This window comes from Thunnus thynnus, chromosome 19, assembly GCF_963924715.1.
Source record: "Thunnus thynnus chromosome 19, fThuThy2.1, whole genome shotgun sequence".
NCBI classification, from domain to species: Eukaryota; Metazoa; Chordata; class Actinopteri; order Scombriformes; family Scombridae; genus Thunnus; species Thunnus thynnus.
This window is the reverse complement of record NC_089535.1, coordinates 17,707,762-17,723,764: the sequence shown is the minus strand read 5'-3', so window position 1 is coordinate 17,723,764 and position 16,003 is coordinate 17,707,762. Positions and strand designations below refer to the sequence as shown.

General features: G+C 38.3%; 1 protein-coding gene across 1 annotated transcript in view; it reads right to left on the bottom strand.

Moving 5' to 3' along the window:
• sardh (sarcosine dehydrogenase) overlaps positions 1-16,003 on the bottom strand; it is a 50,496-nt gene that overhangs the window by 29,998 nt on the left and 4,495 nt on the right. The window contains exons 6-10 of the mRNA XM_067573620.1: positions 14,832-14,955; positions 14,309-14,409; positions 11,949-12,053; positions 7,986-8,115; positions 6,253-6,339 (exon numbers count right to left, since the gene is read on the bottom strand). Of these exons, the coding sequence (XP_067429721.1) occupies positions 6,253-6,339; positions 7,986-8,115; positions 11,949-12,053; positions 14,309-14,409; positions 14,832-14,955 (547 nt within the window). The remainder of the gene's footprint in view (positions 1-6,252; positions 6,340-7,985; positions 8,116-11,948; positions 12,054-14,308; positions 14,410-14,831; positions 14,956-16,003) is intronic.

Below are 16,003 nucleotides of genomic sequence, written 5' to 3'. Positions count from 1 at the left end.
TATATATATCTCAGAATTCTCAGTCCTACCATCTGTCATTCACACAAGCTATGATACCTGCATTTAATAGGTGATTTTAACATACATGTTGATAATCTCATAGATTATCAACATGTATGTTGCCAAAGAGTTTACTGCCTCACAAACATGGACACACCTTGGATTTAATTATATCATATAATCTTTACATCAATATATCCTCTGTCACTGATCTGACTCTGTCTGACCATCACTGTGTGTTTGACAGTTTTGATCATTCTCTGCCAAGTACAAAAAAATGTATCATCTTGTGAAGACTTGATGATTTTAACCATGAAATGAACAGTGCTTGATGCACCTGCTCCAATTAAAACCAGGAAAATAATTACAAAAAAGGTTGTCTCATGGAAAAATAGTCAAACAATGGCACTTAAAAGCGACTGTAGAATTTTGAGCGCAGATGGTGAAAAACAAAATTAGTAATAAATCTTAATATACTCACCAAAAAACTTAAAAATTACAACAAGGCAATTCAAACATCACAGCAAGCATATTTCTCAAACCTCAACATCATCATTTACAGTCCCAGACTGCTTTTTAGTACAATAGATTCTCTGGTAAATCCCACAACTAACTACAGTATCAAGCTTCCATGTTCTTAATGTTTGAGTTTGCTGGCTACTTCAGGGAGAAAATAATCAGCATTAGATCTGGTATCTGCCAGCAGAAAAAGCACACTGCACTGTCACCTATGCTTTTACCTATGTCAAGCTGGAACGTTTTGACCTGGTTGATGCTGTAACTCTCAGGAAAATAGTAACAGAACTGAAGCCCTCCACATGTTCCCTTGACCCAATTTCTACCGTTCTTTTTAAAACTATTTTTAATTCTGTATCTGAAGACATCCTTGCCATAGTAAATCACACCTTACAACTTGGTGTCTTTCCCACTGATTTTAAAACTGCAAAATGAACCTGGATATTTTAACACCCAGCAATTTTAGACCAATTTCAAATCTCCCTTTTTTAGGCAAAATTTTTGAGAAACTATTTTTTTCTTTTCAAACTCAACCAGTAAATTAGAAATGTTTCAATCAGATTTTAGAACACATCACAGCATAAAGAGAGCCCTGCTAAGAGTAGTGAATGATATCAAAACAAATCTTGACAGCAACAAGCCTTCAGTTCTGGTGCTACTTGACCTGAATGCTGTCTTTGATACTGTGGACCACCACAGTCTTTCAGATAGATTAAGTGAGCATGTTGACCTATCTGGAACTGTTTTTAACTGGTTTACTTACTCTTATCTATGCGGAATACATTTTTTTGTATCTATAGATGACCACTCCTCCAAATGCTTTGAGGTTACCTGTGGGGTACCACAAAGATCAAATTTAGGACCGTTACTTTTTAATTTTTACATGCTACCCCTGGGCAGCGTCATCAGGAGGCATGGCATCTCTCTCCACAGCTATGCTGATGACACTCAGCTCTACATGGCCACGTCTCCTGGTGACAATGGGCTGATTGACTCACTTTTTAACTGCATTTTAGATATAAAGGCCTAGATGTCACAGAATTTTTTACAGCTCAACCAGGATAAAACAGAAGTACTGATCATTGGTTCAAAGATTCAGAGAGAGAAAGTGGCCTCCAAACTAAACACACTAGAAGTCAAATCTAAGCCAAGAAGCAAGTAATATAGGAGTGATTTTTGATTCCCATTTTAATTTCAAGGCTTATGTGTGAGGTGTCACAAAAACAGCATTTTATCATTTGAAGAGCATCTCCAAAGTGAGGCCATTTCTCTCTCTGAGCAACACAAAGAGACTGATGCACGCTTTTATAACTAGTAGGCTAAACCATTGTAATGCTCTCCTTTCTGGTCTACCAATGAATACACTATACCACTGCTGACTAAGACCAGAAGGAGAGCACACGTTACACTTCTTTTAAAGTCTTTACACTGGTTACCTATTAGTTTTCATATTAATTTTTAAGTTCTTTTATTAGTTTATAAGGCACTACATGGCCTTGTACCAGACTACCACTCAGAAATGCTATTGGTTTATAAACCAAGAAGGCCCCTCAGATCCACTGGTTCTTCTCTTTTAGCTGTTCCACAAAGCAGAACAAAAACCTTCGGTGATGCTGCTTTCAGCCGTTATGCTCTGAGCTGCCGGAACAGCCTTCCAGAGGATCTGAGAGGAGCTGAAAATATAGATATTTTTAAATGTAAACTAAAAACCCATCTTTTTAGTCTGGCTTTTATAATTTTATGGTTTTATTATTTATACTTGCTTTATTTATTATCATTGTTTTATTCTATTTGTTCTATCAACATTTTATTATTTTACTATAATCTATGTATTTTATCACAATTTTGTTTTTTGTTATTTTTATTGCTTGTATTTTCTCTTATTATTTATATTTTATTATCTTAACTACCCATCTTTTATTGTTGTCTTATTCAATTAACTTTTTTTTAAAAACTTTTTTAATTGCTTTGATGTGCATTAGTAACATCCTACATTTTGTCAATTGCTTGTAAAGCACTTTGAATTGCATTTCATTTGTTTGAAAGGTGCTATATAAATAAAGTTTGATTGACTGATTGATTGTTACATGAGTTACCATAAGCAGCTTATCTTATTATCAGACATTTTATGATACATAAATGAAACCATAGTTTCATGAAGTATGAGTCAGGGACGGGACCTTTCTGATGCAGTCATAGCATTGGAAAGTGATTAAAGCCCAGTTGGGTTTGTGCAAATGATATGAAAGGCAGCCAGAATCTACCTGTTGCCTATGATATGCTGTGTATTACTTTAATGCTCTGCGTTCTGCTGATATGTAGTATCCCATTCAGACCAACATGGTGACCTGACCATCTGGCAGATGAGACAAAGTTTAGGAAAGCAGCAGTGTGCGACTCTCCATCAGAGGTGGGGAATTAACAAGATGAACATCTGCCAAACAAACTCATCCTCAAAGCTTCTTCTCTTAGAAAACCAAAACAGTTTGAAAACACTTCAGATAAGCCACAAATCTCATCTCTGTGTAACTTTTTGTCCACACAGATGTTAACCTTCCCACCTCCATGAAAGTGCAACAGTGCAGTGCACAGCTGCTTCCTTAAGCTTTCCTAAGTTTTGAAATGGGAAGCATCCTGGATTGTGGGAGACAATCAACTTAATGTAAGCCTAACATATGACATTTTACTCTGAAAATAAACTATTCTATTCTGACTTTTTTCTCAAATTATTATTTTTCTTAAAGTATTATTTTTTTGTTGAAAATTATGACTTTTTTCGTATAAATCATGACTTAATTCTCTAAATCTTTCTAACAGAGGCCCTAATTTCAGGCTCTTGCCTTTCCCTTCCCTTTTCTATAAGGTTTTTGAACTACGTAGCTTTTCTTTAGAGTTACCGTCACCATCCACTCTTCCATTTATCTCTCTGTCCTCCATCAAAGCAGCAACAGGAAGTAGACAAGGGGATGAGGTTTGGCTGCTATTTTAGTCACTGACTCAAACCTGGCAATGAGCATTATACCCTGAACTCAATGTTTTTTCCAATCTTAATTGTGTACTGCCTTTAAGGACCAGTGTGTAGGATTTAGTGGCATCTAGCGGTTAGGTTGTAGATTGAAACCCTTCACCCTCATCCCTTCCTTTCAAGTGGCTGGGGGAACCTACAGTGGCCACGAAACTTGCAAAAAACGTGAAAGGCCCCCTCTAGAGCCAGTGTTTGGTTTGTCTGTTCTGGGCTACTGTAGAAACACAGAGGTGCAACATGGCGGGCTCCGTGGAAGAGGACCCACTCCCTATGTAGATATAAAGGGCTCATTATAAGGTAACAAAAACACTTATTTTATTAAAACATACTTATGAATATTATATTCATACATACACATTTCTGCCAAGTCTGTTCCGCTAGATGCCACTAAATCTCTACACACTGAACCTTTAAATATGGGCAATTTTCTGTGCCGTATAATGTGACAAAAAGCCTCAGTAAGCCATAAATTCCTAAAGGTGCTCATTATTGTGATTATGAGCAAGATGGTGATGCAGCTGGGTAAGAGGTGCAGCAGTTAAAAGCAATTAATGAACCATAAATCACAATAAATAAATGCACTTAAATGTAAGCGTTCAGCGTGATGTTTTGACACTAATAAAAAAGTAAGTTAAGGTTCTGCAAGCAGAGTTGCTGATTGCTTGGCAACCAAAATGAACTCCAGCAAGTAAAAATGAAACAACTGGAGGCTTAAAAACTTACAGAGCACTCAATGATAGATTTTTTTAATGAGAATCTGTCGACTTTGACCATGCGGTTTCTGAATTATCCCCTTTGTCTTGCCCTGCCTTGAGCCAGATAAGCTGTGTGACTTCATTTGTGCATTTGTTTTGTGTGATGGAATAAAATGGGCAGAGGATTTTTCCCTTGCCAGAGGGACAAAGAAGCAGGGGGAAGAAAGAATGATAGATATACTGTAGAGAAAAACTGGAGCCAAGGATGACATGAGGAGAAGTGGACATCCTGAAGCTCCTGCTTTGGGAAAAGCTAGTGAGGATGTTTGTTTTGTGTGTGTCAGGCAGGTGGAAGACATTTCGATCCAACCTTACTCTGTGTGGTCAGAGGCAAATCCTTTTTATAAAGTCACAGTTAGCAGGTGTGATCAGTGATGCAGGGCACATTTCAATGAGCTTTGTCCCAGCCTGGCACATAACAGAAACGACTAGGACCGGCAGACTGTAATATTTTATCTAGCTCCATTTTAGATAGGAACTTTCAGGTTTATTTGCTTCAGAGGGGAAAGAGATTAAAAATAAGGGTTGCAGAATTATTTTCTTCATTGATTCATTGGTCGATAATTTTTTTGGCTTATCTTTTTGTTTAGAAAAATGTCAGAAAATAGTGAAAAAATTCCCATCACGATTTCACAAAAACCCAAGGTGATATCTGACCAGCAGCCTAAATCTCAAAGATAATTTACAAGGTTAAAAAACTTTTGCTCTCTGAATGACTTGATGTTTAATCAGTTATTCAAGTTGTCTGTCTTTAATTTTCTGTTAATCAACTACTAATTTCAGCACAATTTAAAATCATAAAGCAATACAGGTTTTAATGAATAAGGTATTAACCAATATAGTATATGAAAGGAATCAAAAGCTCAAGTACAGGAGTGTATGAGCCCTTTGTTAAGCTGACAATGGACAGCAGGATATAATCATAATGATAATAATTCAGACTCAGACTGATGGACAGAAGAGAGCGAGAGAAGAGGTACTCATGAACAGCAAGGACTAATCAGCAATTTGCAAAAACCTAGTGTCCATCTTATAACTACAAAGACTCTTATATACACTTCTGAAGCGAAAAAACAGATATAGAAGGAACATTTGTGCGAAATGTCAGAGTGTTTAAAACACTGTATGTCCACTCATTAGAGCTCCACCTCTCAGCACCTCCGAAGCTCTGGTCAGAACAGACAAGACAACTAGAGCTCGACCCTGTAGTCTTTTGCTTTTATGCAGAAAAAATAAGCTTTCTCTCGACTGTCTGTCAACGCAGATGGTGATTACTTTACCCTTTACATCCCCTTTCTCTCTGTTTTTCAGGCTGCTGAAATACTCACATTCGCCCCCCGTCTAATGTCAGAAGCCCATCTGTAAGTGAAGTAATGGAGTGACTTGAGTTGTTGTTTGTGTGTGTGCGTGCACGCGTGTGTTTTTATGTGTCTGTGTGCATGTTTTCTCTCCGTGAACTCGGTGAAGAATCAAAACACTCCATTATTCATTTGTGCCTTGAAAGTGTCCACAGAGATTGGCAAAGGCTGGGTCAAAGTCTAGGAAAAACACTCTTCGGCCATTTCTTCTAGCTTGTTTTCCTCTTCTTTATTTTACTGTGCGCGTTCTTTGAAGGTTCTTCTGACCTTTCTAGCTATATCATTTCACAGTTTCCTCGAGGGAAACTCTCTATACCGTGAAGTACTTGAAACCATACAACTGTGAATGATTTATACCATTTGTTTTAGGTAATCTGACTGGAGATGTGTTTACACTCTCTGTCATCCCTGAGCACTTTTGATAGACTGCTTACACATTTAAAACACAAAATCTTATGTAAAGATGATGTGAATATAAACTGGTGGAGACACAGCCAACATTCATCTAACATTCAATTTATCTAACATCTCTCCCTTTTTATTATTCTACTGGTTTTATTTGTTCTTCCTTCCATTTTTGCATCCCTGCAGCACTTACCGGCACTGTTGAAGCCACAGCCCAAGAAGTAACCTCTGACCTCTGGAGCTTCTCCCATCAGCGGCTTATGGTCTGCTGTGAATGATTCTGAGGACAGACAGACAGACAGAGAAACTTTGTGGGTAACAGTGGCAGCAAATGTAAGATACACAAACTTGCTTCATGCCCAGAGGTTTGTAAAAGATCCAGCATCTCTGGCAACGTTTCTATATAAGCGATTGCTATAATCGATTTTTAGCCATTTATATTCTATGCTGACAGTTTAGCCAGGTCTCGCTTCATACATTTCTTTTATAAGAGATAACGTATGTCAGACTTCCTGGTTAAATAAGGAGTCTCGTTTTCTATTTTCACATGTTTAATATAGAAGATGTGACATGTGAGTGTGGAGACTTTAGATTGTTTAAAGACAACTTTGATGGAGCTGTGCTGAGTCACAAAAGTAATGTAATGAGTAAAGATACACACTATTGAGTAATTAGTAAAGTGGTGTAATTACTTGAGTAAATGTATTGAATAATTGATTACATATTTCAAGTAACTTGACCAACCTTAAAATAAGATGGATTTGTTCACTGTATCTGGGAAAGTACACAATGCTATGAAAAGCTATTTGGGGAATACAGTTTTTTCTTCTGTGGTGATTCAGGAAGTATTCAAATTAACCTCATTTACAACACCCGAGACAGTAATGAAGCCCTGTGCAGCAAAATGTTTTTTGAAATGAGTGTTTGCATCTTCAGTTAACCAAGAGTCAAGACCCGAACCCGTAAGTGACGGAGATTCAAGGTCAAGTGCTTCACTTAATGGGGCTAAAAAAAACACACATGTATCCGCTCTCTCACACACACACGTATCATTGTACATGCGAAGATGTTCATCAGCCACATTCCTGCTGTACCTGCTGAATAGGCCAAAGAAAAATGTTTAACCTTTACCTTTGACTGATCTACTAATTCCTACCTTAAGCCTAAACCAACCTTTTGAAGACGTGAGGAATTTTTCTCATTCTTCCTGTGGTTGAGATTTCTGCTCTATTTCCCGCTATTTCCCCAAGGAAACTGTGGACTCAGTGAGCACACTATCAATATTCAATGTTCAATGTGGTGTATTTATTGTATCATGTAAAAACAACACTTGTTGTTACCTGACTTTATATCTCTATAAATTTCTAATAATGTCTCAAATTCTGCTTTTCTCTGTTTATGCTGTTTCCTTCTGTCATTCTCAGATTTCTTGGGTCATTCGTCTGTGTGTGTATTTGTGTATACGTATAATATACGTATGTTTCAACTCTCACTTCTTTTAGTTCACAAAATCACAAAATCAAACAGTTGCTTTACACTATAATAATGGAAAACTCAATTTAATATTGTAACTCTTCATGCTGCACAGCAACAGACCGACTCGCTCAGCTTCCTTGGCAACGTGCTACTGCCTGCACAGGCAGTCAGACTTGAGATAATCAAACTCCTTTATAAACATGACACACAGCCTGCTAGTTTAGGTATTCATGAGTGAATGCAGTATGGGAGTGGTGAACGAGATATTTCACAGACGGATACATTTCACTTTTAAATATGAATGTGTCCAATTTAAGACGTGTCACGAGAGTTGCTTGCTCCCTGTTGTAATGCATAATGTTATAGGGAAATTTGCAAGAAGGGTTTGCAGGATTTTCACAAAAAATGGATGCTTCTGTTGTGTGTGTGTGTGTGTGAGTGTGTGTGTACCTGGTCCACAAACTGTGGACTTGATGCCAGTCTGCTCCAGAACAGGAACTCTGTTGATTGCACCCTCAATATGTTGCATGAACACATCCCAGTCCAGGTCGAACAGGCTGAAGGCAAACTTATCAGAGACCTGGGAAATACAACACACACAAAAACATCACGGATACATCATACCTGTTTTGTCTAATCTTAAAAGCGGCACTGTATGTGAGAACTACTTGTTTTTCTAAAACTGCAAAAACACTGTGTATCATTGTTAAAAATGGCTGCCCATGGTGGGGAGTTTAAAAGATTATTGTTCTTAGTTTTACAGAATAGTTTCCAGATCCGTTTGAACTCATTTTTACAGGGACTTTATGTTCCCATTCATCTGAAAATTACGTTTCCTGCTATGAGAACACATTGATCTTTGTGAACAGGGTCCTTTTACAAGGAGTACATTTTCCTATTAAGGAAATTGAAGAGAAAAATTGTGACAGAATACAAATTAGCTGCTGATTATGTACCAAAGTCCCCCTAAGTAAGTAAAAAATCTCAAAAAGTGGTGAAACTACATAGTATTCTAGCATATCCATTGTTCATATTATCCATTAAATTAATCTACACTACTACAGCCTGTTGCATGTTTGATGTTCACCACCTAAACTGAATGCCACCCAGGCTAACATGCTCTATTTTCTTTTCCTCCCTCATCACTGTTGACAAGAACATTGTGACAGAAGCCCAAGTTACGGCATGTGACTGTAGTCATCCGACTGAGTGTGTGTGGGCGTGAGGCACATGTTGCAGCCACAACACAATCCTGTAGCATCTGTTGAATTGACCCTTTCTCAACAGGGAATCAACATCTGTCAAATCAGACCCTTCCCTCTCAGTTCATTTGCTCCCATCTGGACATCTGCCACTCCCTCTTTATCAGCTGGGCCAAAATGCAGCCTTTAGCTCCTACAACTCATGCAGGGCAGTGAAGACCGCCTCGCCTTAAAATTCTCCCCTCCTACACTAATCTGGCTGACTGGGGTACTCAAATTGAAAATCTCTGTGCCGTGGCCCAGTCCAGCACACCAGCTTGTGTTCTGTGCAACGATTTTATCCGTCACACATTTCTCCCTATATCCTGGCACTGATTCGGTCCTCCATGGTGAAATGAAATTCCCACTTCCAAGAAAAGCAGTCACAGAAGCACTGAGCGCATACTGAAAGGAGTTTCTATGGCTTTACAATTAGCGTCAGTGGCAGCACTTTCAGTTGTGATTAAGACTTGAATGTACAAGCTGACAGTCACGGCTTTCATGTTACCAAAGTGTTTTGCATTATTGCAGAGCACCAACACTCAAGTGGAGTATCGGAGAAGCTGTGCTTTTTTGTCCTAGACGCCACTTCTCTCAATCCCTCCAAAGCCATCAATCCTGCCCATCTTCACTCAGTAAGCATCCTCTATTCTCTTCCTGCTAATTCTCCTTTCTGTATCTCCTCTTTCTTCCTCCATCCGCTTCAAAACATCAAAGCAACGTTCAGCTGCAGAACAAGAACAAAAGAAGCTGCTTCTGCACAAAGAAAATCCTCTAAAATGTAAAACCACAGAGGAGCCTGTAGACAGACAGGCAGCCAGACGGAAACACAGAAAGTTTCGGAGTCAAATTTGACGAACAGATAATCAGTGTCCTTCAAATACTTCATCTCTGAAACCTTTCATAGAAAATGAGACAAAACATTTTTCATCTAATTTTTTTTTTACATTTTCACCCTCAGTAACTTTTATTTGAAACTGAGGAATATCTTTTCTTTGGTTTTATTTCCACAAGTATTTCATTGCAGTTCCGTGGTTTTTGATATGGCTCATTCTTAAACATGAACAGGCTGAATAGGTGGTAATCTTTGCTTGTGAATGATACGGGTCCAGGATTAAATTGCGTTGTTAGAGCTCAGATTTAAAGGAATACATGAATAAATCAGACAGGAATAAATGAAGAGAGAACAGTGATAAGCGTAGGGCACTGAGACAAGAAAAAAGGAGCAGTGAGAGGCCTGTCACCTAACCTGCCCGCCCAGTTAAGAAAAAACTGCTTTAAAAACCTGTCTCTGTGAGAAAGTACACATCCATTAAGACCAAGACCACCTTTCAGTTCAGAGGCTTTTAGAAAGATCAATCTCCAAAGTCCACCACCCGTTTAAAAGAGTGTGCATGACAGAACTGCCTGTATAATTCCTTTTTACAGTTTTACAGTCTTTTACAGAAATTCTTTGGTTTTACTACACCAATAAAAACACTGTAATCAATAGTAGAGCAAAAAATATAAGGTGAGTGGGTGGTGCTAAAAGAGCAGTTATGGGGTTATTAAAATAAAATAGGTTTATCCCCAATGGAGCATGTATTATGATCATCATTCTGCCTACTAGAAATGAAATAGCTAACGTGCAGCCCATAAGACACTTGAGTTTCAGCACACAATACTTTTTGAGGATGTTTTTCTATAAAAACATTTTGTCATTTGATAAAATGAACCAAACTTTTCACGCATCAGTGCTTAATATTATCTTTACACAAGCTGTGGAAGAACCTTGCCTTACTAAAATTGTGAATTACACCAGGAAAAATATGATCGAAGAATAAGGTAACAAGACTTAAAGCTATACTATGCAGGATTTGCAGCGGTGGTCGAGCTAGAGAGTGAATGAAGAGAGCGAGCAGTGTCGGCAGGAACAAAGCCATGAATCAGATAAATAAAATGTTATTTTCTGATTGTTTCACGGCGGTTGTGTTCTAAAACACAAATAAACACACCCACACCTCCGCACAACCCTGCGGGATGGTGCAGCATTGCTGGATTTTGTGTGAATGCAGAGCTTCATCTTGTTCGCTGTGGCCTCTCTGCTCTGCATGTGTGTAGCTCAGCTCCGCCCTCGGTCAAGCAGACACACAGACCTGCAGCTCTTTATACATCCATGACACAGAGACAGAGAGCAGAGCGGAGCAGAGGAGAGAGACGGAGGCAGTGATGTAACCTCACACCCTGCGCGCTGTTATTGGCTGAGGGCTACACACCCACTGCTTAAAGGTAGACGCCCAGAAGCATCCCGAACACAGCAGAATGATAAGAAAATACGGGCAGAGGGCAGAGTCTCTGCAGATAAATACACTGCCACACACGTCTAGTGGGTCATAAGTGATGATTGAGAAGGATTACTTTTATATGAGTCTATACACTGTTTTACATAGTATACCTTTAAGCATTGTGTGGGAACTTTCAGTTTTTGAGATCAGTATTAGTTTTCAGTACTAAATACTGGTTTAGTGCAGGTGGTCAGAACTAAAAAAGTAGTGAATTTGATACACAGCCACTTCTACCATTAGTGTTAAAAAAAACCTCATGAATTTATTTTATGTATCTCTACAGTTTACTGTGTGTTGCATGACTTGCAATGTTGCTTGATACAGTATGAAAGTCATGTTGCCTCTGTGTTTCTTTCAGTGCCTTTGACAAATAAATCTGAAACACATAAGATGACGAAAAGCAGAGACAAGAGAAAGGTGCACTAAAATTAATTGGGCTAATTGGCCCAGTATACCTGAAGCTATCTGAAAGCGTGGTAACTCACACACACACACACACACACACACACACACACACACACACACACACACACATACAAACACACACACACACACAGAGTCAAGTTATGAAAATGACCTCCAAGCTAATACAGCAGCAAGTAATGAAGACAAGTGAAGGAAAAACAGACTAAATAAGAGATGAGGTCAAAATGACAGAGAGAATGAGAAGTATACAAACAAGATAAAAGTTTATTGAGCTCCTTGATTAGAGTATTTGATTTTATGTCGAACAAGACAGACATGACGTCATGCCGCTCACTCAGGCACACGATAGTTAATGCACAAGATTTCAAAGACTCACAGTTATGAGTGAGACGGTGAAACATTCAGGCAATATGTAAGTTTACCTCATCCCAGAAGATAGGGTTCTGTTCATAGCCACCCACAGACAAGGCATCACCTTGGAGGCGGAGGTAGACTGATGCATCATGGTCCCTGACATTTGGCATGTTCTGCAAATAATGATCAAAACATGCATTAGTCCAGGCACACTGTGCTGCAGGAACAAAACGGTGGGCAGATTAATCCTTACAAACGAGACAAGAAGAGGATGATTAACTGAGTTTATCAACAGTTTTCACTTTCATTTTTTTCATTTTTCAATTAATTACTTGGCCTTTTAAGTGTCAAACGTAATGCTGAATGCACAACATGAAGTAGTATAGCCTTAATCTTTATCTAAAAAATGTATAACTTTGTTTGACTGGCAGCTAAAACTGTAAAATATTCATGATGACAAGACACACGGTAGTCAGTGCTTCTATGTTTTAAGCATTTTAGTTTCGGCACTTTACACGGGGACATACTGTATGTACAGAACAGGATATACAATACGGGACTTAATATCCATAAAAGTCTTCACAGCACCAGTGGCACATACCATGACATACCTTCACAAACCATATCATCTTTTTATGTATGGTTTCACAGCTACTGACATACCGTGAAATCCTCTTTCAAAAGACAGCAGAGACGACAATTCATCCTCTTGTGTCATAGTAAATATTCTTGTGGAAGTGTCTAATGAATAATTATACTTCCACTATGTTGTGTCATTTGTATTCATCTTGAGTGCTTTTCATTCCAAAGTCAATTGGCTCGTTGGGTACAAAACCAAAATACCAGTGAACAAGCTGACATTTGGAAAACGGCTCACTACATACAATAAAAGCCTAACTGCTCTTTTCCTCTCTCTCCTGAGCTGAGTACAATCAGGCAATTTACTCCATGTGATCAATACTGAGCACTGCGCTACACTCTGCGTCCGTCTCATACTCACACAGATAAAAACATACAGGAATTATTATCAGCAAGCCTGGTGTATTTTAAATTTAAAGCCACAACAGCCTCCCGGGACAAAAACACGCATCTCTTCAATCACAGAAATGCAGTCAGCATAACATGTTTTGACCTGACAAGTCGCACACCCTGGTGGGAGCAGATTTCCTGATGGCATCTGAGTGTGTCATTTTGTGTGTGGGCTGATGTCTGTGTACATGATGAAGCAGTAATGCTGGTTAAGCTGCTCTTAAACTACATAACACAGAGAAGGTCTGACAGTCTGGTTAAAACCACCGGCCTCTAGAGGATGAGCACAGTTATGCATGTGCACACTGACTAAATCTAACACACACAAAATCAACAACACAGTTAGTGTATTGTGTACAAAAGCCATGTCAGGCATGTGTTATATATCCATACAGGGACTTCTCTCTCACCCCCCTGAATACACATATTATCAACATTCATGGATACAAACTAAATAACCTGCATTTCTCTGTCAGACAAACAAACACACACATGTCATGCTAATACACACTAAGCAGTCTGAACCATTACAAGTTGAAATCTAAATGGTCACAGTGCCCCCTGTTGGTCATATAGACTTAATACAGACAGATGACGGAATTTCTGTCACCATGGGGAATAAAATTAACCTTAAAACTGGGTTACAGTAATACTTTCTTTAAGAAATCCTGAATGAATAAGTTTCATAATACACCAGAAGGTTTAAGTTACTAATAATTCTTCTAATATTTTTGAAAGTTTTAAAGTTGTAAACATCATACAGCTTTTTGTAATTAAAAATAAAACAGTTAACATTAATGCCTGCCCTTATTGTTGATCCTAAGCAATTAAAAAAAGGCAGCCACATTAAAAATATACTACAATCTCTTGCATTATAGTGCAAGAATAAAAGAATACAGAGATCACAAGATGAAAAAGTACTTTCAAACTTTTATATAAATTTAACTGGAACAAACATCAATAAGGAGCATAAATACTTGTTTAAATATGTTTGGGCAAATATGAAAAGACATCATTGAAGATACAGGTGTGTATTACGAAGGCATTCTGTGTCCCCACTCACATAGCTTTGCTTTATCAACATAAGCAAACAATCAAAGAAATAACAGAAACTGTACTGAAATAATCTGCAGTCTATTTGATCTTGTGGTGTCTTATATTTACAACAATACAATGATTTACAGACACAGATTTGCTGTAAATGTTAGCAATTTCTTTCTAGGAAATAATGCTCAAAAAAAGCAATAAAAAGGCAAAATTTGAGAATCATATTTGTCATTAGCCAGAATACTATCATGCCTCCAGCATGGTGAACCAGTTGTTGTTTAAGTCTTGTGTTTTTACTGATAGATCTTTAACCTCAGTCAAGCTGTTCAAATATGACAGATAGCGATCCTACCTGTATGCCTTCAATTCTCTCTGTCACCACGTAGGCATGATGCATCGCAATGAGAGGCACCTTGACTCCGGCCATTTCCCCCAGCTTGGTGGCCCACACACCTGTAGGTAACACACAGAGACACAAAAATGTCATAAACATGCCACATTCAATTCTGGATATATGCAGTTTGGGCAATGACACCTGTAAAATTGTACCAAAGTGCTTCATCTACATAATGTATGCCTGGCTTTGAATGGCCTCAGTGCAGTGAGCCAAATCATGCTTTTTGATTTAAATTTTCTCCAAGAAAATACACCAACACAAGTCCACAAATGGTTCAAACCTCTACACTATATCACATTAACATGTTAAACTTGCATCGGTAGGGAGATCTATTGCATCTAACCAAACAATCTTAAAATCTTGCATCGAAATTGCATAGCACTGATTATCTTACACGTCAAACAAAACCAAGATGCTTTTCATCTGTAGTTTTGTTGTATTTGGGACGATTAGTTAGCTGATCTTAACTGAGTCTGACCTGCACAGTTCACCACACAAGGTGTCTCAATGGTCCCATGGGGCGTCTCCACTGCCTTCACCTTCTTGACCCCGAGATCATCCGTCCGCACTTGAATACCAGTCACCGGGCAGTTCTCAATCACCTGATGTTAAGAGGACAGTGTGAGTTTTGTAATGAATAGTTGTTCACATGCAGTTTAGAGAAACTGTACAGCATATGCTCAACTCTACCTGCATGTAATGTGCAGGAGAGTTTCCAATAAATCAATTAAGAATATTAGAACTCATTTAATATCTGCCCACTGAGGTTGTAAAAAGATTTTCTATTCAAGTGCAACCTCATGTTCTCAAATGTAGTTATGACAGTATGTATAAAGTATACTATACAGTAAAGTACTGTTATTTGATTACAGAAATGTTACAAACATATTTAAAAAAATCCTGAGAGCAAATAGTACATTAAGCTGCAAGCTGATTCACAAAAAAAGACAGTAGTCTGCCACACAATAATCACATGGTTTAGTCACTATAGCATTGTAAGACTATGTAAGTATTAAGTAACTAAGACCTGTTGCTAACTGTCATTTGAGGGTTGTGATGCCATTGTGTGAGAAAAGTGATTGATTTGTATTTACTCTTTTAGGACAGTATTTTTAGATCTCATAGCCTGAGCTTAAACTGCTCTCCAGCAACCGTGCAGTCTCAGTTACCATGGCGATCTACCTGTACAATAGCTATATTCATGAAGCCAAAAAGTCAGTAGCCTGGATCCAGTTTTTGTATAAAATGCATTATGAAAGCACTGACCGAGCGTGGTGTTATCTGTTTCATTTACTCACTGCCATTCAAGCCCTCGTCTGTTTGAAACAGCAAGTACTGATTAGCTGTACACAAGGTTATGACACAGCTATCTTAACTGGATTTTCTTGGTCAGATAAGGTGCTATTTTTGCACTGAACTGTTGGTGTAACAGGTAGATAAGTGGCAGATCTTAGTGCAAATCTTAAGTAGGATTCTTTACAATGTAAACGCTAGAGGCAAATGGAAGTATTTTGGTATACCATTATGAGCAATTTGCAGTGTTCATTTGGGTGGGATGTATTATATCTGGAAAATTCACGTGATAAGTACACAGAAAAGTATGCAAAAGGGAAACTTAAACCACATGCATGTGATTGAGGCTTCTAATTA